This window comes from Aotus nancymaae, unplaced genomic scaffold (assembly GCF_030222135.1).
Source record: "Aotus nancymaae isolate 86718 unplaced genomic scaffold, 86718_ANA_hifiasm-v0.15.2.pri h1tg000089l, whole genome shotgun sequence".
Classification (NCBI taxonomy): domain Eukaryota; kingdom Metazoa; phylum Chordata; class Mammalia; order Primates; family Aotidae; genus Aotus; species Aotus nancymaae.
The window spans coordinates 5131150-5157165 of record NW_026988504.1 but is presented as its reverse complement, the minus strand read 5'-3'; the positions used below and the strand labels follow the sequence as shown (position 1 = coordinate 5157165).

General features: G+C 41.7%; 1 protein-coding gene and 1 non-coding gene across 13 annotated transcripts in view; both read left to right on the top strand.

The window, feature by feature from the left end:
- The window catches only part of TNRC6C (trinucleotide repeat containing adaptor 6C), a 139148-nt gene that overhangs the window by 97621 nt on the left and 15511 nt on the right, over positions 1-26016 (top strand). For 6 of the 12 annotated variants that reach the window (XM_064369392.1, XM_012453620.3, XM_012453619.3 and 3 more), the window contains exons 6-16: positions 275-490; positions 3069-3235; positions 6330-6410; positions 8086-8143; positions 10632-10774; positions 12151-12324; positions 14530-14676; positions 17359-17478; positions 20313-20396; positions 20663-20903; positions 25534-25701. In XM_064369392.1, the coding sequence (XP_064225462.1) occupies positions 275-490; positions 3069-3235; positions 6330-6410; positions 8086-8143; positions 10632-10774; positions 12151-12324; positions 14530-14676; positions 17359-17478; positions 20313-20396; positions 20663-20903; positions 25534-25701 (1599 nt within the window). The remainder of the gene's footprint in view (positions 1-274; positions 491-3068; positions 3236-6329; positions 6411-8085; positions 8144-10631; positions 10775-12150; positions 12325-14529; positions 14677-17358; positions 17479-20312; positions 20397-20662; positions 20904-25533; positions 25702-26016) is intronic. The other 6 variants (XM_064369393.1, XM_012453617.3, XM_012453621.3 and 3 more) reach the window with 3 other exon arrangements.
- Positions 2276-2382, top strand: LOC135271772 (U6 spliceosomal RNA). Its single transcript, XR_010339900.1, has one exon. It is a non-coding gene; the product is annotated as a U6 spliceosomal RNA (small nuclear RNA).

The following is a 26016-nucleotide window of genomic DNA, read 5'->3' as shown; positions in this document are numbered from 1 at the left end:
TGGCATGCCCCAGGAGTTGAGGCCAGCCTGGGCAACACAATGAGACCCCATCTCACTTTGTTTATATATTTACAAAAATAAATACGAATTTTAAAATACAAAGCTAAACAAATCTGATTACATGTAATACATTTGCCTCCTTTAAATTTTCTATTAAAGGCTATTCTAAGGATAGATTATCTTGAAATTATGTTGAAATTGAAAACTGAATTACATTTGTACTTTTCTCTGATGCACTTTTATGATTTTCTGTACCCCTTGGAACCTTTTTCAGTTTCATCAGGCTGGGGAGAAATGCCTAATGTTCACTCAAAGACTGAACACTCTTGGGGAGAACCATCCTCTCCTTCTACCCTGGTGGACAATGGCACAGCAGCATGGGGGAAGCCACCCAGCAGTGGCAGCGGGTGGGGAGATCACCCTGCCGAGCCACCAATGGCATTTGGAAGAGCTGGCGCACCTGTTGCTGCCTCGGCCCTGTGCAAACCAGGTAAGCCTAGCATCTTGCTTGCCCTGATCTGGCAATTTAGAAATGACTCTCAAAGTGTTGCATTTTAAAAATTAGAGTTTTAGGATACTTTCCTCATAATTTTTATACTTTAAGATTAACCAGAAACCAAGAATCTTGGCCAAACACAGTGCTTCACACCTGTAATCCCAGCACTTTGGGAGGCCAGGGCAGGAGGATCACTTGACCCCAGGAGTTCAAGACCAACCTGGGCAGCATAGTAAGACTTTGTCACTACAAAAAAATTGAAAAATTAGCAGGGCATGGTGGCACATGCCTGTAATCCCAGCTACTTGGGAGGCTGTGGTAGGAGGATAGCTTGAGCCCAGGAGGTTAAGCCATGATTGTATCATTGCATCCAGCCAGAGCAATAAAGCAAGACCCCATCTCTTGAACAAAAAGCCAAGATTATAAAATATTTGCCATGTCTGATATGTGAACACAAAGGCGCTTTTAAGAGATGTCCATGCCCTCCTTTTTTAATAATGCAAATAAATGGAAGAGTCAAAGCAACCCAGCATTATGTTTGATTCTCCTAGTAATGCCCACACTACTTCAGCAGCAGTCTTGTGCCTGCCACATTGAGTAATTTAAACCTGCTTCACTGAGCAAGATAGATAAAGCATGTCATCTTTTCTTCTTGAGATTAGTTTTGAAAATATGTATTACTTCACGGCAATCTAACGCATCTTGCCATCTTGCCCTTCTTTCATCTTGTCAACAGAATTCCACTTTGGGTGGAATTTACCATGTTTATTTTCATGTTGTTATGCTTAAGCATAAACAACTTGAAAAAAGGAAAAAACTGTACATTTTCCTCCCATTTAATTCTGGCTGGGCACGGTGGCTCATGCCTGTAGTCTCAGCACTTTGGGAGGCCAAGGCGGGTGGATCACCTGAAACCAGCCTGGCCAACGTGGTGAAACCTCGTCTCTACTAAAAATACAAAAATTAGCCGGTCATGGTGACAGGTACCTGTAATCCCAGCTACTCAGGAGGCTGAGGCAGAAGAATTGCTTGAACCCGGGAGGCAGAGGTTGCAGTGAGCCAAGTTTGTGCCACTGCACTTCAGCCTGGGCGACAGAGAGACTCCATCTCAAAAAAAAATTGTTCACATAACTGCAGAAGCTTCATCTTTTCTGAACATCTTAAAATTTAACTTTATCGGTTTTTTATTTTGTTGTTTTGCTAAAACTGGTAGTATGTTCGATACAGCCACCACTATGCTCAAGGTATTTATTCCATTTATATTACTTTTTGTTACAAACCTAAAAGATAAGGCAATTTCTGAGTATTTAGATTAATGTGCTGTTTTGAGGTAGTGTATTCTATTTTCAGAATTTGTCCTGGGAGGCACAGTTATGTGCCTATTCTGTATGTTTATCAGCCTTGTATCTTCATTAAAGACGCAGCTAACTGCACTGTTACCTAGTGTTTCCCCTTCTTCATATTCTTCAAAGAAGTGAAAATTTGGGGTAATTTTGATATCGAAAATCACATTGTGTTTTAAGAAAGGAGGAAAAAACATCAGCAGTTGAAGTTCAGTAGTTAATTTGTAGCTCCATCTGCCGAAGGCCTCCATCCTGCTAGTTTGTCAGTATCTCCTGCGAGCTTGGGAGAAGTGCAGCCTGCCAGGCCTGACCTCAGGCTTGCTCCATTTCACATGTTCCAACTGACTATCACAAGTGGGCAAGTTTGAGAAGCACTGGTCTGTGTGACATAATGCTCACAGGTTTGGATCAAGCAGTGATTAAGAATCAGACAGAGGTGTTCATTTCAGCAGCACATGTACTAATATTGGAACAATACAGAGAAGATTAGCATGGCTCCTGTGCAAGGATGAGATGCAGATTCGTGAAGCATCCCATATACAAATTTTCCTGCCACTTGTGATGGCTCATGCCTGTAATCCGAACACTTTGGGCTGCCAAGGCAGGAGGACCACTTGAGCCCAGGAGTTTGAGACGTGCCTGGGCAACATAGTGAGACACCATCTCTATTAAAAAGAAATTAGCTAGATGTGGTGGCACATGTCTATAGTTCTAGCTACTCGAGAGGCTGCGGCAGGAGGATCACTTGATCAAGAGTTCAAGGTTGCAGGATGCTATGATTGCACTACTGTACTCTAGGCAACAGAGCAAGACCGTGTTTCAAAAATAGAAAAAAAGCACAAATTTTTAAAACCACACAGGACAATCAAATTTTTTAGGAATCTACATTTCTGTAGCCTTTTCATACCATGTAGAGATTGCCACCTTCCCTGCTAGCCCCAGGATTTGTTTTTAGCATGTTTATGTTTTAGAATGATCTATAGTTGGTCAAGGATGTTTAGAACAGCACAGGGTACAAATAGCTGGTGTTTGAAGGAAAAATTATATACATATACATGTTTATTTACATATCTAGCAGGAGAAATTCATTTCTTAGATCTGGGAGAAAAGGCGTAAAAAGGTAGATTACATCTCATTTGTCCCACCTCCCCTAAATTATATGTTATAGTGGAAGCATTGTCCGTGTTAGGGACATGAAATTGGTAAGTTCATGTTTCCTCTTTTTCTAGCTTCAAAATCTATGCAAGAGGGCTGGGGCAGTGGTGGGGATGAACTGAACCTCAGTACCAGCCAGTGGGAGGATGAAGAAGGAGACGTGTGGAATAATGCTGCTTCCCAAGAAAGCACCTCCTCCTGCAGCTCCTGGGGGAACGCCCCCAAAAAAGGACTTCAAAAGGTAAATGCAACACTCTTAAAGATGATATGCCCTGAAAGCCAAAGGTACTTCAGACACATTCAGTATCCAGTGAATCAGATGAAAAGGTAGACCTGAGTTTCTCAGAGTAGTCTCCGGGCCCAGCGACCCTTTCAGGGGAGTAAGCAAGGTCACAGTTATTAGCATGCCAGTACTAAGACTGTCTTTTTCATTTGAGATCTGTCTCCAGTATAGGGTGGAGGTGTACAGAGATCTTTATTATAGCAGAGAATCCGCAGAAACAGATATGAAAATCCAGCCATTTTCTTTTAAGTGAGACATAGAGATTTGCCAGAAGACAAAACAGTACCACTCTTTTCATGAAAAATTAATTACTGTTTATTTTTAAATGTTATGTTAATGTGCAATGGCTTTATTTTTAAACAAAATTAATATTTCTAAATTTTCTCAGTTTTAATTTCTAATACAGTAAATAGCAATAGATACAACTCATATAAACAAAAGTTCTTTGGGATATTCAGAGAGTATTATAGGGTCCTGAGACCAAAGAGTTTGAGATAGATGGTTAAGAAGTCTTAAAACAAATGGGCAGGCCAGGTGCAGTGGCTCATGCCTGTAATCCCAGCACTTTGGGAGACCAAAGTGGGTACATCACTTGAGGTCAGGAGTTCAGTCCAGCCTGGCCAACATGGTGAAACCCCATCTCTACTAAAAATACAGAAATTAGCCAGGTGTGGTGGTGGGCACCTGTAATCTCAGCTACTGGGGAGGCTGAGGTAAGAGAATCACTTAAACCTGGGAGGCAGAGGTTGCAGCTGCAGTGAGCCAAGATCACCTCACTGCACTCCATCTCAAAAAAAAAAAGACACAAATGGACAGTCATCTAGAAAAGACTGAGATACGTATCTCATATAAACATGAGATACAGGAGATGTGTATGTGTTTTTTCTAGATGACTGCCCATTTCAGTCACATATTCAGCATGACTGAATTTCAAGTAGATCATAAATTTAAATATTAAAAATATTAAAATGTGAAAGACATTAAAAACAATTTTGGAGTCAGAGAGGCATATGAATGACCAAAATCTAAAAGCCATAAAATAAAATTTTTTGTCAATAGACACAAATACAGAAATATAAAAACTGCACATGACAGAAAATACCATAATCAAAATCAAAAGAAAAATAGCAAACTGGAAAAACGTTTATAACTCATATCATGGAGAGGGCCAATCTCTCTGATACATAAAGTCCTAGAAACTGATTTAAAAAAAAAAAATCAGCCAGAAACCCAGTAGAAAAAGGAGCACAGAATGTGAACAGTAGATGGTCCACAGAAAAGGAGCACTGATGGCTGCTAGACACAGAGACTCACAGGAAGGCAGTTCAGTTTCAAACAGCGTTCAGAGATGCCTGCCATTTTTCATCTCTCAGACCCGCCGAAAGCCAACATGTTTATTATTTTATTTTTAAAAAATTGTTTAGAGACTGTCTTGCTGTGTCACCTAGGCTGGAGTACAACGTTGAACTCCAAACTGTCTTCCTGCCTCAGCCTCCCGAGTAGCTGGGACTACAGTTACATGCCACTGTGCCCAACTAATTTTATTTTTTATTTTTTCTGTAGAGACAGTGTCTCACTTTGTGGCATTTATATAATTTCGTATTGCAGCATTTTTGTAGTAAAAAGATAAAAATAGTTTAAACGTACATTGATGGAGTAACCAGTTAATTACACTACTTATGCATTATGGAAAACTGTTTAAAAGGAAATTCTGTATATGTATTGATATGGAGAGATCACTAAAGTACATTGTTAAAAGATGCAGAAATACATATCTAACCCACACCCAATTTTGTGGGGTAAGAGGAAGAAAACAAGTGTGTGTGTGTGCGCGCGCGCGCGCACGCATGCATGCACACATAGTGTATCAGCCTCTATAGAATGTTCTAAATTCTCTGGAAGGGCAAATAAGAAACTGCTATGAGTAGTTTCCTCTTGGAGAGAACAGGAACTAAGCAGTTTGGGTGGCATGAGATGAAAACTTTCTTTATACCTTGTTTATACTTTTGAATCATGTGAATGTATTCATGGTCAAAAAAAATTAGTTTAAAAAGCATTCAGTTAACCATCAGCAGAACCCAGAAACTAAAATCAGGGCTCTCTGCCCATGAGGAGTAGAAGTGATTACGGACATCCAAAAGAATCCTTTTGATAGTTGGGCTGGCAGATAATCCAGTTAATAATTGGGACCAGAAATACCAAATTGGTAAATTAAAATCTTGGCTAATCTGGCTCTGTCAGCGTAGTAATGATTAAAATACCCCAAAATAAGCTAGTTCCTTGAGGAAAGAAAGCCTGTTTGTTTATAGAGCTTTATGTGCTCCATTATATAGCTATGGCAGGCTCAATTTTGGAAAGTACTATGAAGAATATCTTTAGAAGGAGTTTTTTTTTATATTGGAGTAATGCTTCATTAGAACCTTTGCATTTGTAGGCTCAGAGGGAAGTTATTGAGAAGCCTCCTGGCTTCTCTGTGGGGCCGTGCCCTCCCCACCCCCACTGCTCTTTCCGTAGCTGACCTTTTTCCTCGTCGTCTCCTTCACTGACATTTTCCTACTTACTCCTTTTCTCTACCTTATGAGCTACAAGGAACAAATAGTTAATAAAATTAACAGGTTTTTTCTTCCTTCTTGTTGCCACTTTATTCATTGGAATAAACCCCTCATTTTATCATTTTTCAGAATAAAGCTTAGAAAAGGACAAAAACTGTAAATTTTAGTGAACACGTAGGGCTGTGTTCAAGGGAGCACTTAGGATTATTGGACAATAAAAGTAATGTATATTTGTGATGAACTAAATTATCTGGGAAAGAAAAATATCCTGCTTTTTTTTAAGTTCATAAATTGCACATATATACCAACCTGCAAATGTACCTTGAGGCTTTCCATAGTAGAAGCCATGAAATACTGTTAGGGAGTTTCTGGAATACAGCATTATTCAACATTAATACAAAAATATTCGGTGACTTTTAAATGACCTTGTCTCCCGTTTCTGGAAGAAATGCATTAAAATGTAGCTCATGGACTTTCCCCTTTCCCACACTTTTTTACAGGGCATGAAGACGTCTGGCAAGCAGGATGAGGCCTGGATCATGAGCCGGCTGATCAAACAACTCACAGATATGGGCTTCCCGGTAACTGGCGTCTTAGTTTACTCCTACCATGCTTCCCAAAATGAAATTCCCTGATAGTTTCCTCTCCATATTTGTTATATGTGATAAAAGACATCAAGAGCATTTGAGGAATGAGATACTGACATCATCTAACTCTTTTTTGTTTGTTTTTTTGTTTGTTTGTTTTTTGACATCATCTAACTCTTAAATCTCCCTTATACCTGGGTAGTTTGGGTTAGGGATCATTACTTTGTACCACAGCAAAGAACCCACATAACTTCCATCAAGAAAGGTGTAAGAGCCTTTTCCTAGAATAGAAAATGCTGTTTGTTGTTTTTTGGTTTTGAGATAGGGTCTTGCTCTGGCACCTAGGCTGGAGTACAGTGGCATGATTGGGCTCAAGCAGTCCTCCTATCTCAGCCACCGAAGTAGCTAGCGCACAGGCATGCACCACCATGCTCGGCTAATTTTTGTACTTTTGGTAGAGACGAGGTTTCACCATATTGGCCAGGCTGGTCTTGAACTCCTGGGCTCAAGCAATCTGCCCACCTCAGCCTCCCAAAGTGCTGGGATTACAGGCATGAGTCACTATGCCCAGCCATAAATTGCTGTGTGATTTTTAATTTTCATTGGTTGTGTTTTATATTTTCTTTTAATTTTTAATTAAAAGTGAATTTCATTAGTGTATATAATATATTGATAAAGATCACAAGAGAAAACTTGGTATGAAGTACTAAGGTTTTGTATCCAAAAAAAGTATCCTAACCAGACCTACTTAGTTCCCAAGATTCTGATCATATGTAGGGATAATTCATATTGCAGGGCATTCTCCTGAAAATATCACAGTCTGTTCAGTTCCTGAGACTGGGTAGCAGTTAAGATGGCAAGGGATGTCACCCATATTCAGCATATATTCCCTTCATGTGCCTTCTTTCAAAATCCTTATTCAAATGAGTGTTTGTCTTTCAATTACTGTGGATGTCCCTTAAAGAATGTGTCCAGAATGGCCTCCATGTAGAGGAGGGACCCCATCCTTCACACTGGGCACAGGCCCTCTGCATTGAGTAGGGCATTGTGTTAGTGGGCCAGGCTCTGCCTGTGTGAGAGGGCAAGAGGTTGACCGTGGCCTCAGGGTGTCTTGATGTATACTGTCTCAGTTATCATGGCACCCTGGTGTCTTCAGTCATCCACTGAGATTTCTACTATGTTCTGGTCATAAATTATCAGAACGAATCTACTTGTTTTGTTTTTCTGTTTCTTAGAAAAAAGTTGATAATGATAGAGTTGATGCAGTACAAAATGAAGCTCTGCACTCTGACAGTGACTGTCACAGTTGCTGGCACTAGAGAGAGGCGTGGAGATGGAGCCTATCTCTACAAAAATAATACTGATAGTTACATTTTTTTAAAAAACAAAAATGACTTCAGGAGCACTTACAAGGTTTACTGTCACCCTGCATTTTGTTTCCAAAGTGTTAAATACAAGTTCTTTACTCTGAAAATCAAGTCAGTACATTTTATTGTTACAAGTATTTTTTAATTCAAAAGACATTGTCTCTTAACCTCAACAGTGAAGAAATGTATTTCCAGTTCCAAACCTAATAACTGTGTCTTTAAGTAGATAGTGATTAAACTATTTATAAACTTTCCTTTTGTTAATTAATGTGCACTAAAGAAAACTCTGTTTTCCTACACAGAGAGAACCAGCTGAGGAGGCCTTGAAGAGTAACAATATGAATCTTGATCAAGCCATGAGTAAGTTATACAACATACCTTTTAAAAAGGTACCCAGATGTGAAGTTTTACTTTCCAGAAGCATTTTACTGTAGTCATGGTTTAATGGTTGAAGATGTCCTGGTAGACAGGACCAGGCCATGGTGAAGGAGCAGCCACACAACAGGCTGGAGCCACAGAGTGAGTCTCTTGGGACTAACAGACTTTGGAGACAAATGGCCAATGCCATATTTGAGGCATGGTGGCTTGTTTTCATATGTTCCCGTCTGTTTTGAGGGGAAGTGATAGTGATACTCTGAGAGACACTGGAACCACACACCAGACTTGAGTGGACACTGAGTGCGTTCCTCATGCCTTGCCCCAGAGTAGGCTTGCCTCGGGGCCAGCAGAAGCATCACCTTGCTGGCTGAGCACTGACTTACTGAGAAATGAGATTTTCTGTCAAGGAACAAGCAACCCTAGTTCTGGAGCTGCTTTAAAAGTAATAATAATGTTAAATATTTATATTTAAATATAGTTGATTCTTATTTTCTTGGTAGTTATAGTCTATAAAGTCACCACAAACACTGAATTGACAAATACTGAACCAGTGCTCCTAGGAGACATATAGGGTCAGCTTCCTATGAGCCTCTGCTCACGTCATTCCCCAATCAATATATAACCTTGTTTTATGTTTTTTTTTTATTTCAAAACACCTTATTTAACGTTAATATATATTTCTCGGCTGGGCGCGGTGGCTAACGCCTGTAAATCCCAGCACTTTGGGAGACCAAGGTGGGCAAATCACCAGACGTCAGGAGTTTGAGACCAGCCTGGCCAAGACGGTGAAATTCTGTCTCTACTAAAAATACAAAAGAAATTAGTCAGACATGGTGGTGGGCACCTCTAAACCCAGCTACTCCAGAGGCTGAGGCAGGAGAATCACTTGAACTTGGGAGGTGGAGGTTGTGATGAGCCAAGATCACACCACTGCACCTCCAGCCTGGGTGACAGAGTGAGACTCTGTCTCTGAGAGGAAAAAAATATATATATATATATATATATATACACACACACACACACACACACACACACACGCACGCACACACACATATATATAATATTATATATTTTTTTCTCTCACAAGTAATTATGTGCCATATTTGTTAATACTAAAACATTAGCCAAGAAGGGTGTAACATTTTTCTGACCCTGGATAATGTGACTATAAATTTGTTTGGCTTTCAGACTCATAACAATGCCATCCACTATACTTATCAGTCATTATCTCATGAATCCACAAATGTAGCCTCTTTTTCATAGCTCTATTACATGCCCAGCTGTTACTTGAGTACTTTCTGAGCAGCCTCACATACAGGTCAGTGAATTTCTCTTCCTTTTTCTGGATGTACCTTATCAATGATTCATGATCATTGAACTCAGAGCCAACAGTGCTTTTTAACTCATGCCTACATGAAACTTACGTGACACACATGTTTTCTCCATAAGGCACATTACTGCCTTTTTGAGCCTAGAAACATGAGATGGTACCTCAGCACCACAATGGGGGACCATTTTAAACACTAGAATCACTACAGAAAGCACAGAAGCATAAAAAGGATGACAGTAGATGGACCACAAAACGGACACTTCTTTACAATGTGAGATCTGAAGCTAGACCTGAGCTGGGAACACGAATGTTGGGTAACTCAAAATTTTTGCCAGTCTGTCCACAAATAGCCACAAAAGTGCCACAGATATTGATTTGGGGGTTACAAATTTTAGCAAGCAGGCCAGTTTTACAAGTACAAAATTCGTGAGTAATGAGAGTAGATTGCACACTGTCTAATCATTCACGTGCGACGTGTGGTGCAAACTGCCAGGTGGGGCAGAGCAGCATGTGCTGCAGGCAGTGATGTCTCACTCCCTAGAACCGAAGTAGGAGAGTTACTATGGGCTAAACAAAAAAGAGCCATGAGAACAGAAACAATGTCTGTTTTGCACAGTATTATATCCCCAACATCTGGAGGAGTCCTTGCAGATATCAGGACTCATTGAATGGAAAGGCCTGGCCATGCAGTAGGAGAGAAGCTGGTGCAGACAGAATCATCAGGAGGCCCCTGCAAGAAAGCCACCATGGAGCCCACGTGAAATGAGGAAGCAAGCCACATAGAAAACTCAGGGAGGGGAACATCCCGGGGAGAGGACAAACTGAGCCCCTGAGGGCCAGCAGTGGCTGGTGTGGCTGCTGTGGCTGCTGTGGAGAGGGCCGAGGACAGCAGGGCCAGATCACAGATTGCAGGAGCCATGGAAGGATGTAGGGGGTCAGCCTCCATCCCCTCCCTGTGAATCTTTGTCAGCCCTTGTTGGGTCTGCCCTAGCAAAGCTAAGGGCTCTCTCTGCCCCTGGCTTCCCTGTATTTGAAGGGGTGGTGGAGGGTCTTCATCCCTCCTTGAGGCCTTAGCTGGTGCCTGTCTTGTGCTCAGCACTCGTTTTGTTTTCAGCGTTGCTTCTGTTTGTTGTGCTCCAGGCGCTCTGCTGGAAAAGAAGGTGGACGTGGACAAGCGTGGGCTGGGAGTGACCGACCATAATGGAATGGCCGCCAAGCCCCTCGGCTGCCGCCCGCCAATCTCCAAAGAGTCTTCCGTGGACCGCCCCACCTTTCTTGACAAGGTATAAATTTAGGTGTTTTTTTGTTTACTTTTTTATAAGAGGATTTTTTTCATTTCAACTGTGTCCTTAATGCAAGCCAGATTAAAAACTTGCTGGACTGTAATACTTAAGTGACTTTTATCCCTTTTTTTCTAACATTATGAATGTTTAACTCAAAGAAGGGAATGTTGTATTTCATATGATGTTACTGAGAATGGAAAACATGGATTGAAAACTGATTTTCATTTTTATTGTGTGAACTTGTCTGGTTATCTGCTTCAGTTTGTCCAGTGGGCAAGGGTCATCAAATTTCTATTTTGCTCTCTCATTTTAAAAACAGATCTTCTGTTTGGAAATGATGTGTTACCTATTTATCCTCAGGAAAAGGGATTGGAAGTGATGAGGCTTAAGCACCCATCTCTGGCTGGCCCTTGTCAGTTGGCCACATGAGTGACCACAGCAGTCGTCTGTGGAAAACTCCCTGGATGTTTAACAAGTCCAGGCACAGCTCAGTCCCCAGTGTTGTCATGTAATGATGTCCCCACTCCAGATTAGTGTGACTACAAAGCGAGGAAAGGCATTGAACTAAATTCAGTGCAAATGTTGAGCCTTGAAAATAAAATTGAAGCAAGGAAAGACACATTAAAAAAAAAAAAAAGTGAAAAGAGGCCAGGCGCAGTGACTCACACCTGTCATCCCAGCACTTTGGGAGGCTGAGGCAGGTGGCTTATACTAAAAAATTACTTGCTCATCTGAAATTCCAGTGTAACCCAGCATCATGTATTTTTATTTGCTAAATCTGGCAACCCTAAATTGGGACCCTGATATTTAAGATATGGAATAATGCATAGGCTGGTGGTGGTGTTAGATGACATAAATTTGCAAAAGACCCGGCACATAACATGACCTCAATAGATGTAAAAAAATAAAAAAATTAGTAAGGTTCTGTTTTATAACTTACTTTTGTAAGTCACCGTCTTCTTAGATTACACCCTATGAAACTGCTGTGCTTGTAGGTTAAAAAAAAATGTCCTAGAATTCAACCTAATGTATTCCTAGAGCTTTGATAATAACTTCTCAAAAAGAATCTATTTGAAAATGTTTGTAAAGTGCTTGCCATATGAGACTTGCCAGTGCCTCCATCCTTCCTCCATGCTCCTACCCCAGGCAGGAGTTAGAATAGTAGCAGCTAATATATGTGTTTGTAAAATACTTTTAAACTGAAAACAGCATCTTAATCCTATTTCTCTTTTTCTTTTTCCCCTCTTCCTTTTGCCCATGTTCTCCATTCCCTTATCCACACTTTTTTGATCTGTTAATTATTTCTCCATCCATGCCTCCTCTATTTCTTTGGGAAACTGTTTGGTGCTTTGTCTGCTAATGGACACTGCACACAGCTCACCCTTTCTTTCTCCAATCAGGATGGCGGTCTCGTGGAAGAGCCCACGCCTTCACCGTTCTTGCCTTCCCCAAGCCTGAAGCTCCCCCTTTCACACAGTGCACTCCCCAGTCAGGCCCTGGGTGGGATTGCCTCCGGGCTGGGCATGCAAAACTTGAATTCTTCTAGACAGGTAAGGCTGTTGGGAGAGAGCAAAACGTGGCCTTTGTTTTACCTGCCTTTTAAAAAAATGTGTTTGAGATATAAACTTTCTTATTTGTAGTTAATACCTTTATTTTAAAATATGACTGAAAATGTACAAGTAGTTGAAATACTACCAGGATTTCCCTTCAGGTGACTGGAGTTAAGAGTTGAAGTAGGAAATGCTTTAGTTATATTTATTCTTATTAACCATGTTTGACTCTCAGCACCCTTGGTGCTACCTTGGCCCTGGTTGAAGTGATGATGTGTTACACAGTGGTCTTTGGCTGCCAGATCCATCCAGGGGTCCAGCTAGTGCCCAGCCTTTTTCCTCCTGGCAACCAAAACATTATTATCTGTTGATCTGCAAGAAAGCACCACATTCTCCCCCTTTTTCCCAGAAATAAAGATGACACCTCTTGCAAAGTGGTTTTCAGGAATTACACTGGCATTTTTTTCCAGGCTTCAACACACTTTGGGTAAAGGTGGAGATTAGTTACTAAAGGAAGGACTGAGAGTGTTGTTTGCCACTTCCTCTCACTTTTCTCATATGGACTCCTACATGAAATGTACAAACACACAAATCATCCTTTCCCATGCATAGAAGATCCCTTTTCTCTGATTTTCTTAGGGATAAGATTGACACACACCTTGGAGACATGTCTCTAAGTAGACATTGTGAGATGTGGGCAGCCAAACAGCCTCTGTGTGCCCATTGTCCTGGTGTTGTTACCAGCAGTGCCCCTTCCACTCACCAGTGCCCAGCTGGCGTGATCCTGGTGATCTGACATTGCCCGCCCCCCCGGTGGTGGTGCAGTGAGATGCCAGCTTAAAGTGAGCAACCCAGCTAGGGCGTGCACTGGAGTTAGGTTCGCAGCAGGGGGTCTCGCCCAGTGCCTTTCAGGCGGCTCTTCCCAAGTGAAGCTATAGAATACCTTCCCTCACCTGTTACTCTCATTACACAAGGGTAAAAACTACAGCTACCATATATTTATCATAGTTAACACAAAATTAACTGCCTGAATTTGTCAGTTTATTCCATTTCAAGGCTTGTTGAAATAATAACTATATTTCCTGTCTGAAATGTTGCTATCCTCTGAGATTAGTGATCCCCACACATCATTACTCTCTAATTCTTACCACATCCTTTTTGAAATGTGTATTATTCAAATAGCCATATTCATATTGCTATTGTGTGTGAAACATTGTATGTTGGTAGTTTCTTGGAATGGTGTAGCCTTCTTGTTGTGTAAACAATGCTCATTAAAAATTCACTTGGCGCCTGGCAAGGTGGCACACGCCTATAATCCTAGCACTTTGGGAAGCTGAGGTGGGTAGATCACCTAAGGTTAAGAGTTCGAGAGCAGCCTGGCCAACATGACAAAACCCCATCTCTACTAAAAATACAAAAATTAGCCTGGCATGGCGGCAGGCACCTGTAATCCCAGCTACTTAGGAGGCTGAGGCAGGAGAATCACTTGAACCTGGGAGGTGGAGGCTACAGTGAGCCAAGATTGCTCTACCACATTCCAGTCTGGGTGACAGAGCAAGACTCTGTCTCAAAAAAAAAAATCTTGGAAATTAATCAGGCATGGTGACACACACCTGTAATCACAGCTACTTGGGAGGCTAAGACAGGAGAATTGCTTGAACCCGGGAGGCAGAGGTTACAGTGAGCCGAGATCGTGCCACTGCACTCCAGCCTGGGCAACAGAGCAAGACTCCATCTCAAAAAAAAAAAAAGAAAAAGAAAACCACTTTGGTCGGGCACGGTGGCTCACGCCTGTAATCCCAGCACTTTGGGAGGCTGAGGTGGGCAGATCACTTGAGGTCAGGAGTTCGAGACCAGCCTGACCAACATGGAGAAACCCCGTCTCTACTAATAATAGAAAAATTAGCCAGGCATGGTGGCGCATGCCTGTAATCCCAGCTACTCGGGAGGCTAAGGCACGAGAATCACTTGAACCCCGGAGGCGGAGGTTGCAGTGAGCCTACTTGCGCCATTGCACTCCAGCCTGGGCAACAAGAACAAAACTCTGTCTCAAAAAAAATAATAAAATTCTCTTGGGTATAAGTTGACAGTAATAGGAAGTAGAAACAATTTTGCATTCACTTAGAACAGATCACTTTACCCTACCTCCAAACAGTGTTACTCTAAATGCCTGCCTTGAATGTGTCTTATTCTGTCTCTGTACAGATACCGAGTGGCAATCTGGGTATGTTTGGCAATAGTGGAGCAGCACAAGCCAGGACCATGCAGCAGCCGCCACAGCCACCAGTGCAGCCTCTTAACTCTTCCCAGCCCAGTCTCCGTGCTCAAGTGCCTCAGTTTCTATCCCCTCAGGTCAGACGCACATCCAAGCAGCACTGTGCAACAGGACGTAGATGCCAGCCTTTTGTGGGGTCCTGTGTTACCTAGACGTCACTATTTGAAAGTGAAAGCTGACTTAATCCGGGTTTAAGAGCAGGCCTTCCAGTTTTGAACCTATAAATTACTTTTAGACTATAAAGTAGTAAACTGATTCTCCTGACCCAGGAGACATTTTCAGAGCTTTCTCCTTGGAATGCCTCAGCCACTCAAACCAGCATTTGGCGTCTTCCTGGTCAGAAGCAATGCAGAGGGGAAGGACCTGCACAGCACACTCCCCTTGATGTGTTTTTGTCTCAGTCTTTTTTGAAAATTATTTAGATGAACCCAGTGAACTGTCCTAGATTGGTGGGAGAGGAAAGTGACACGCCTGTAGTATTGCTAAGGATGTTCCCTTAGAGGCAGCCAAGGACTGAATCATGCTTTAATGAGGAACTAAATGTCATCTTACATAATAGTATATATATCATAGATTTTTAGTTATGTTTAATATTCAGTATTAGATCATTTTTGCCCATAGAGTTTGTTTTTTTTTCCTTTCTTTCATCCCTTTTCAGGAATATACCATAGAGATTATTAAGAAAAACGGTTACTGGGCAAGGCAGTTTGCGCCTGTAATCCCACACTTTGGGAGGGCAAGGCGGGTGGATCACCTGAGGTCAGGAGTTCGAGACCGGTCTGGCCAACGTGGTGAAACCTCATCTCTACTAAAAATACAAAATTAGCCAGGTGTGGTGGTGCATGCCTGTGATCCCAGCTACTTGGGAGTCTGAGGCAGGAGAATAGCTTGACCCTGGGAGGCGGAGGCTGCAGTGAGCCAAGATCATGCCATTGCACTCCAGCTTGGGCAAAAAGAGCAGAAACTCGGCCTCAAAAAAAAAAAGGAAAAAAGGTCAAATCAAATTGAGGAAAGGATATTTGCTGTTTTGCATATCTCTGAGGCCTAATATGTATCAATTGTTAACATTGTTTATTTTTGGCACATTTTATAATTTTAGATTTTGGACTAAGTTTTTGATTACAGTGTTAGTTCTTACCCCTTATAAGATACTTGATAATCTGTGGTATTAACAACATCTTTGCTGCATGCGGTAACTCAGGGCTCTACTTGATACATGATTCTGGTGTGAAGGTTGACTGGAGCCCTGCCCTGAGAGAGCAACAGCATCTTGAAGTACTTACCGTATTCTAGCTTCTAGCAGAGAGGGAAAAAAACTGCTTTCTTCCCCAAGAGACCTCTATTACCAGGAAGAGAGTTAAGATTTCTGAGGGGCCTTATTTTCAACCTGTTCCAAAAGAGAACATGTTAACTCATCAGTCTTCTGTTATTCATAAAATTTAATTTAAGTATATTTAGTTTGTTGGAATATGGAGGCTGAGAAGTCCAAGATCAAGGCGCCAGAAGATTCAGTGTCTGGTGAGGGCTCGTTTCTCGTAGATGGCAACTTTTATGCATCCTGATGTGGTGGAAGGGGCAAACAAGCTTCCTTAGGCCTCTGTCATTAGGGTGCTAATCCCATTCATGTTGGGGCTCCTGATCACCTCCCAAAGGCCTCAGCTCTTAATTCCACCACAGGGTTTAGGTTTCAACATAGGAATTTTGGGGGGACACAGACATTCAAACCATAGCATATGAGAAGGCAGTGCTAGCATACGAAAAAGAGCAGGATGCGCTGGCACCGCACTGAGGGTCAGTCTCGTTCTGTCTTTGTTTGAACCCAGGTTTGTGCACTGAGTTGATAGTGCACAACTATCAATGTAACTAATGCATTTAACTATTGTCAGGTAATAAGATAATAGATAACAAGATAAGATGCAAGTTATCTTAGTAGATAATAATTAAATGTATTAGGATATAGGATAAGCTGCTACAACAAAGAGGCCTCAAAAAAACAGTAGTTTAACTAGGTAGATATTGAGCACTCTCAGGTTACAGTGCAGAAGGAAAGCAGTGCAGGGATTGGGGGCAGCTTTGCCACAGCCACTTCCCAGCAACAGGGAAAAAGGCAGAGCCGTTGTGCGGGTGGCCTTGAAATTGCACAGACCACCTTTGGTGGCATCCCACTGCCCAAACCTAGGCCACAGCTGCACCCAGTCTGAGAGCTGATAGCAGAAGAAGCAGTTAGCAGTCTTCCCCACACAAAGCAAACCAGCGTGTCCCAAACGGCAGGGCATCTGTGTGCCATCTCACTGTTTCTTCCATATCTCCTTGTTACGTGTAAGTACTAATAGGAAGGACACAGAACCTTGGAAAGTTCATTTATAATTAAAATATTTGGAGGAAGAGATCTCTGAAGACTTGCCTTCCTTCTCTTCTTTCTTTTTCCTTTCTTTTTCTTCACATGCTAACTACTAATGTTATAATGTCCATACATTTTGTTAATGGCCTTGTGACCTTTGAACTTAATTCTCACAAAACCCTGGTCGAGAATAGCTGATGTGACCTAATAATTCTTGGAAGTTTTATAACTTCACATAATCTTGATTGTCCTTTTTATTTTCAGTCTTACTGATTTTACTATAAATCAGTCTTACTGATTTCACCTGTGAAACAAATATAATTATCACTTAATCAGTTTTGAATTTTGAAAAACTACATGAACAAGTAACTATTTAATAGAGATACAGTGGCTAATAGTATATTTTATGTTAAAACAGGTTCAAGCACAGCTTTTGCAGTTTGCAGCAAAAAACATTGGTCTCAACCCTGCACTATTAACCTCGCCAATTAATCCTCAGCATATGACGATGTTGAACCAGCTCTATCAGCTGCAGCTGGTAAGTGGATAGACGCATGGGAGTTAGAATGTGAAGGCTGAGTGCTCTCCTGGTGCCCGTGCAGATCCACCAGCGTGGCACACCACTAAGAGCAGCAGTCATGATAACATTTGTCTTCACATCAGGAATGTCATTGAGACTCTCATAAAGTGTTTAAACTCTTGAAGTTTCAGGAAGTTCTCACTCAAAAGTGTCTTTACTAAATTTTGTCAATTTTTTGGCCTTTTTGTTTTGGTTTTTGTTTAGAGGCAGCATCTCACTATGTTGCCAGTCTGGTCTGGAACTCCTAGACTCTAGGGATCCTCTCACCTCAGCCTCCTGAGTAGCGAGACTACGGATGTACACCACTGCACATGGCTTGGCCTCTTTGTGTTCAGAAAATCTACCAGATTTTATAATTAGGCATGTCTTTGTATTTGAGCTCTCAGCCAGAGTTTCTGACAACCACTGAACACAAAAAATCATTTGAGTGACTGTTTTCTCAATTTTTCTAAGGATGGTTTCCACAAATACCATTCTAGAAGCATAGGAGAAAAATTGCTTTATTACATACAGTAGTTGCCTGAGAGCATTAGAACTTAATTCTCTCACAAAACCCCGGTCGAGAATAGCTGATGTGACCTAATAATTCTTGGAAGTTTTATAACTTCACATAATCTTGATTGTCTTTTTTATTTTCAAACAGTCTTACTAATTTTACCATAAATTGTCATGGCATTATATATCTAGATGCTTACTGGAATTATATACAGTAAAGGACCACGTGTATTATTTCATTCTTTAATGCAGGCACCTGATTTATTTAGCAATCTTAGCCAGCAACTTTATTACCTAGAAAATGACCAGGAATTGGCTCGGCACAGTGGTTCATGCCTGTAATTCCAGCTCCTTGGAAGGCTGAGGCAGGAGAATCACTTGAACCCATGAGCCGGAGGTCATAGTAAGCCTCACACCATTGCACTCCAGCCTGGGCGACAGAGCAAGACTCCATCTGAAAAAAAAAAAAGAAAAGAAAATGACCAGGAATCATGAAGGAAGGAGAAAAATAAAGAGTGGGGGCTCTGAAAAAAGAACCATTGACATAAAATCTTTGCTAGTAAGAGAGTACTTGAGCCCTCAATCCTTACCCTTTGCTGATTTTTAGACATGTGTCCAGTAAGTTTGAGGTCTGGCTTTTCTGTAAGCAGCAGGGAAGGATAGAAGGAAGGAGGGAAGGATAGAAGGAAGGAGGGAAGGACATGTCTAGAGACACGTGCTGTGTGTCCTCACCTTAGTGGAGAACACAAAGCTCTAGACATGGGGTCAGGACCAAGGATTGGCCCTCAGAGACTGTTTTTTCTTTTCTTTTTTTTCCGACAGAGTCTTGCTCTGTCGCCCAGGCTGGAGTGCAGTGGCGCAATTTCGGCTCACTGCAACCTCTGCCTCGTAGGTTTCAGCGATTCTCTTGTCTCAGCCTCCCAAGTAGCTGGGATTACAGGTGTGTGCCACCATACCCAGCTAATTTTTGTATTTTTAGTAGAGGTGGGGTTTCTCCACGTTGGCCAGGCTGGTCTCGAACTCCTGACCTCAGATGATCCACCCGCCTCAGCCTCCCAAAGCGCTGGGATTACAGGCCTGAGCCACCACGCCCAGCCAGAGACTGTTTTTTCATCTATCAGAAGAGAGGCAGTGCTGTAGTTAGGACTCGCAGTGTCTAGGCTGTGCACATGTGCAGTCCTGTTGCTTTCAGTCCTGACACCTGGAGACCACTGACCTCTAAAGGAAAGGAGACCGCTCTAAAAACAGGCACACATAGAAAAAGCATACAGGTTTAGAACTGTTACTATACAGGAAGATCACTTCTGCCGCCCAGAGCTAATTATCATACTGCTGTGTTAGAATCATTTAGTTGTACAGTAAGTGTTTATTGATTCCTGTGGTGTGAAGGACATCAAGAAAATGTTGAATTACCATTAGTGTGTTCTGATTTTAAAACAATGTATTCCGTTCTTAAATTTTTTTCCAGAAAAATTGAAAAAATAAAGTTTCAGTGCTTCCTAAGGTTAAGTTTTAGGGCCAATGAGGATTCACTTAAGTGAGGTATTTTATTCCTCCATGATTACAAATTAATGAGGCATTTCTAATAGTATAATCTCTACCTTTATTTGGATACTATTTAAATGAGTTATCTTACCAAAAATGTCCCCAAAATTTATGTTGTAAGAATATAAATTACGATATTCAACCAACATTTCAAAACAGTCAAATGACCAAAGCTTCTATGTCAGTGTACAAAAGAATATCGTTATAACTTTAACCAACTTTGTAGATGACAAGTTTATGTGACAAAAGTGCTCACAAATCTGTATTTCAGCTTCTCTCTTAGCTTTCATTCCCATGACATGATGGAGAGAATCACGCTGTTGAATGCACATTACTTTTGGATGCTACTACCAGTGTTCTGCCACATTGTCAGGGCTGTCCTGGACTTCAGTCTTCATCATTATAGTATAGGTGGTTTTTTTTTTTTAAAGTTTCACTTTGTATGAATCAAGCAGAAGAATTTTGATCTCTTCATTAAATGAAAAATATTTGCTGACCAACATCATTACCAACACTAAATGGATATTGACTCTGATTTTTTTTAATTCTGTACCCTAAAAAAGTTTTGATAAGACATCGATCTTTTAAAAGGGCTCTGTGCCTCCAAAATATGTGTCAGCCACAATCTGGTCAGAAGGCTAAGAAGTGTGGCTAGGTTCTTTTTTTTTTATTTTTTAATGTCAGAAAGTTGAACCATTAGTTCAACTTACACTTAATTCTTATACTATTTTAACTCTTCTTTCCGTTAACAGGCATACCAACGTTTACAAATCCAGCAGCAGATGTTACAGGCCCAGCGTAATGTGTCCGGATCCATGAGACAACAGGAGCAGCAAGTAGGTGTTACCCAGATTAATTTTTGTCATGAGCTGTAATTTTCCCTGATAGAAGAGACACTAATTGATGAACTCTTCGATGATCATTGATTTTTCTCTAGCCAAGCCTTCCTTTGAAAAGTCCTGAGTTCAGCTAGATTTGGGAGGAGGTTGGCCTGCCTAGTGGTGGCCTCAGCGTAAAGACAGTGAAGAATGCACTTGGTCCCTAGACAAGCATGAGTGTCCCTTCCCACCCTGGTTAACCCACCTGTGTCTCTGCCTGCCAGGTTGCGCGCACAATCACTAATCTGCAGCAGCAGATCCAGCAGCACCAGCGCCAGCTGGCCCAGGCCCTGCTCGTGAAGCAGCCACCGCCACCACCACCCCCGCCGCACCTGTCTCTGCACCCCTCTGCAGGCAAATCGGCCATGGACAACTTCCCCTCACACCCCCAGACTCCCGGCCTACCTGACCTGCAGACCAAAGAGCAGCAGTCTTCACCCAACACCTTTGCTCCTTACCCTCTTGGTGAGTGTCCCATGGTCTTCAACAGCTGCACCAGGTAGAGAGGATGCCCGGAGTCCATGTATGGTGGCCAGGGTTGCACCTAAGTGTTAGGAGGACTGGCCAGCACTGAAACCACAGCCTATTGGAAGGGCAACCCCGGACAAAATCAGAGAACAGGCATCTCAAGGCTTTTTAATTAAAGAAAATTTTTTTTACTTTTTTGGAGAGATGGGGTGGGGGGTCTCGCCATGTTGCCCAGACTGGTCTCAAACTCCTGGGCTCAAGCAGTCCTCCGACCTCGGTCTCTTAAAGTGCCGGTTTTACAGATGTGAGCCACTATACCCAGCCTCAAGGATTTTTAACAAGGGAACAATACTAAGTACATTCTATAGAGCAAGAGTTTTGCTGCTGCCATAATACTCTCAGTATAAAATCTTTAAAGGTAGTACCAGTGAGAGCCCCCAAAATCTCATTTCCATTGTCAAATCTGCAAAGTTTTCTCCATTCCTGGTTTACTCTGAACTGTGCTTTATCAGCCACTGTCTTCCAGCCTAAACTGCAGAGAAGACTTTATCATGGTTTGGTCAATAAAAGTATTCAGATTTACAAGCAGTGGTTGCTGATACAACTCAGTTTTGTTTGGAATGTGATTTGTATAATCGACCAAATCAGCATATATACGTTGAAATCTAACTTGTAGAAGCACACTCATTTACATGAAACCTGCAGGTGAGTATAAGACGTGGTGCCCAGCCTCAGGGTCAGGCCAGCCAGGAGAGACACAGCTCACCTATCGAGACCAGCCTAGCCAACATGGTGAAACCCCATCTCTACTAAATACAAAAATTGGCCCGATGTGGTGGCACGTGCCTATAATGAATACACCAGAGGCTGTAAATTAGTAAATTGATTCTGCATGGACTCATTTGCTGTAAGAATTCAGATGTTAGTGAAAGCACTTTAAGCTTGTCTGTTGATTGCTACTGGAATCCATAGATACAGGACAAAGGTAATCAGTAACTTGGAAAATACATCTCTAAAGGGGCAAAGGCCAATTAAGTGATAGTGAATTTGCTACCAGCAGATAATATTCATGTATCTAATACTGTTCAATGTCTCTGAAAAGAGCAGTAGATTCTAATCATATGAATACTTTTTACTTGACATATTATAAATGTGGTATATCTTTAATATGAGATTGATAAATACTAGACTTGATTATCTCGTTCCTTAATTCCTGTCTCATCCATTAGCGCACTCTTTGTGTCTAAGTAGGTAAACCCTGACTTAGGAATTAGACTGCCTAGGTTTGAATACCAACTCTCCACCAACAGGCTCACTACTAACTTTAGCAACTTGCCTAACTGCTGTTTGCCTCAATTTCTTTCTTTCTCTCTCTTTCTTTCTTTTTCTTTTCTTTTTTTTTTTTTTTTTTAGTAGAGATGGGGTCTTTCTCTGTTGTAGGCAAGTCTCAAACTCCTGGACTTAAGTGATCCTCCCTAAGTGTTAGGATTACAGGCCTGAGACACCGTACCCAACCATACCTTAATTTCTTCATCTATAATGTGGAAATACTTAACTCATAGGGTTGTTTTAAACATTAAATGAGCTAATATGTAAAGTTCTCTTTTTTTTCCTTTTTTTTTTTTTTTTTTTTTTGGCTGGAGTGCAGTGGCGCAATCATAGCTCACTGCAGCTTCAAACTCCTGGCCTCAAGTGATCCTCCCAGCCTCAGCTTTCCAAAGTGCTGGGATTACAGGCATGAGCCAGCACACCTGGCCTAATATATAAAGTTCCTAAATAGTGCCTAGCACATAGCAAACACTTTGTAAAATGTCAGCTACTTATGTAAACACTTCTGTTGTAGAAACAAATTTCATTCCACCTATTATCCTAAAATGTGTTAGCTTCAGATTTCTAGTATTCAGCTGTCTTCTTAACCTATATTTGGAAAATAAAGTACACATATCTTTACCTTTTTTTTGTGTGTGTGTGTGTGTGTGTGTGATGGAGTCTTGCTCTGTCCCCCAGGCTGGAGTTCAGTGGTGCAAACTCAGCTCACTGCAACCTCCACCTTCTGAGTTCAAGCGATTCTCCTGCCTCAGCCTCCTGAGTAGCTGGATTACAGGCATGCATCACCACGCCCAGCTAATTTTTGTGTTTTTAGTAGAGACTGGGTTTCACCGTGTTGGCCAGGCTGGTCTCAAACTCCTGACCTCAAGTGATCCACCCACCTAAGCCTCCCAAAATGTTGGGATTGCAGACGTGAGCCACCATGCCCAGCCACTTATCTTTACTCTTCAGGATTTTTTCTCTTAGTACAAGTTAAAGAATTCATGCAGTGAATCTTCAAAATTAGATGAAAAATAATTTGGATAATATTTTATAATCACAGTAAAGTTATAAATGTATCGAAAACAACTAATAATAAGTAAAGGAAACTTTGGTTGTAAAATTGCCTATCTTGTTGACTCTCAGCATTTCTCTGCACCAGCACCTATGTTGAAGAGCCTGTTAGAAACTCAGCAATTCATGTAAAGAAGCCAGCAGCTCATGGTCAGCAATGGGGGCTTCCAGCTACCTTCCTTCACTCACACTCAGTCTATCCTTGTTTTATTCTCAGTCTTTTGCCACCTGGAGTTTATCATCTAGATGGGAAGAGCAGGCATATAAAGAGGAAAAAATAACCTTGATACCAGTGTGATGTGATTCTTACAGGGCTCTAGAGGAGGAAAAGTTCACTTTCACTTTGAGTGGTGAAAGAAAAATCAGAGAATAGGATTTAAGCTTGAACCTCAGATGATTAGATAGGATTACAATAAGTAAAGAGAAAGTCTTTCCAAATAAAGAGAAAGCCTTACACAGGAGTACAGAAGAAAAAGGCCTGGCCTGTTTCAAGAGTCCATTTTGCAAGGGCCAGGCCAATCTAGTGACTTACTCAGGGAAGTTGGGAGAGATGGGTTGGGGCCAAATTGTGTAATTTGGAGCATTCTGAAGTCCAGGTTGAAGCCCTGACATTATTGCCACCTTACCTGACTAGATCTGTACAAGCTGAAAGCAAGAGAACCCATGAAACAGAGGTTGCACGTAGGCAGCCCCTTGGCACTATTGGACTGACTGGCAAAGGTGTTTTGTTAGGTCTGCAAAGTGTGTGTGTGCGCGCATGTGCGTATGCATGTGTTAATTGCCAACATTCAAAAATTGGGGCAAATGGCTTCTGACTTCTCTTAAAAATGGCTGTAGGCTGAGCACAGTGGCTCATGCCTTAATCCCAGCACATTGGGAGGCTGAGACAGGCAGATCACGAGGTCAAGAGATTGAGACCATCCCGGCCAACTTGGTGATACTCCATCTCCACTAAAAATACAAAAAAAATTAGCTGGGCATGGTGGAACGTGCCTATCGTCACAGCTACTCGGGAGGCTGAGGCAGGAGAATCGCTTGAAACCTGGAAGGTGAACACGGTTGCAGTGAGCCAAGATTGTGCCACTACATTCCAGCCTGGCAACAGAGCGAGACTCTATCTTTAAAAATATATATATATATATTTTAGCTATGTACCAGGTACCAGGAAAAAGAAAAAAAATTAGTGTGTCTGTGTTCCATGTAGCAGTAAGTGATTGGCCCCAGTAGCACCTATTTATTGAGACAGGACAGACACTGTCTGGTTTGCCACAGTCCCCATTAGGCCCACTTCTTCATGTGCATGGCCCACTTGGCTCCTGTTGGCATTTGAATTTGCAGCCTCTGAAATAAAACTAAGAATCCGAATGTTCAGCACCTGGCTTAGTAGTAGAGGCTCACTGTGCTTACTTACCGTGTGGCCTAGTTGTACGTATGGTAAGGATTTATGGGGTCTGTGTATGTGGTATGGAAACTACAGCTGTAAATACAAGGGGAGAGTGCGCTCCTGCTGGTTATTCCCTTTTAAACAGGCAATCTGTCCTGCTCCAAACGAGTGAACTCTTCAACCTTTTTATCATTGTCCTCCTCATCATCTTTCTTTATTAACCTAGCTTAGTGAGTGCAGGTCCTGGACATGTAACCAAGTACCTGCTTTGAGCTGTAAGAAGTGAGCCCAGAAGCCTCAGCTCAGCATCCCAACTGGGGGCAGGTGGCAGCTCCCACTCTCTCAAATAGTTCAATTCCTTAAACGTAGTTTGATATTTAATTCACAAACTCTTTCAGGGCAGACTAAAGTACTCACTAAAGGTAGAACTGAATTTTCCTATCAGCATGCGTCATAGGTGTTTTTGACTCCTATCAGCATGTGTCAAGAGTGTTTTTGACTCAATGAGTTTCCATAAGATACCTCAAAACCAGGAAAGATTTTCCTGATAGTTTGTACTTTTTCTGTTTTCTTGTGGCCTCTGAGAAGCCTCAGGACCATGTTTATGTATCACTGAAACAAGTAAATTGAAGAGAATCATGGGCCTCACTTAAAGACTCTTTGCATTTTCACCTTAATTTAGGAATAATGTTCCTAGAAATACATGTTATTATGAAGATAAAAAGTATTTTTTCACCAGCACTAAAAGTTACAGTTAAAATATTTGGCTCTAAGTGAAGACTGAAATAGCTTCTGTAGGAGAGTTTTAGAATGAAGTCATTTAGAGGAGCAGGTGAATCCTAATCACATCTCTCTCTTTAGCTGGACTGAACCCAAACATGAATGTCACCAGCATGGATATGACAAGTGGCTTGTCGGTGAAGGACCCATCCCAGTCCCAGTCACGCCTCCCCCAGTGGACGCACCCCAACTCCATGGATAGCTTGCCCAGCGCCGCTTCCCCCCTGGAGCAGAACCCTAGCAAGCATGGTACGTCTGAGCTAGGACGCCTGTGGTGGGATCACTGCTGGCTTATTAATCGATCATCCTATTGTGTAGTGTGCCCATTCTATACTTTTCTTAAGTGCTGAAAGTTGGATTTAAAATAATCCATTCCATTACAGTGCACGTAAGATCTCAGCTAGTCAGTGATCAGACTTCTTAAAACCCAACCATTAGATCTCAGCTACAAACCTAGAAATAATTTGAAAACCCCAGAGCAGCAAAGAATCTAGGTCATAGCCTGTGTACTTTTTTATATATTTATCTGTATTCATCAACAAAAAACTTGAGTCTGCTGAAATG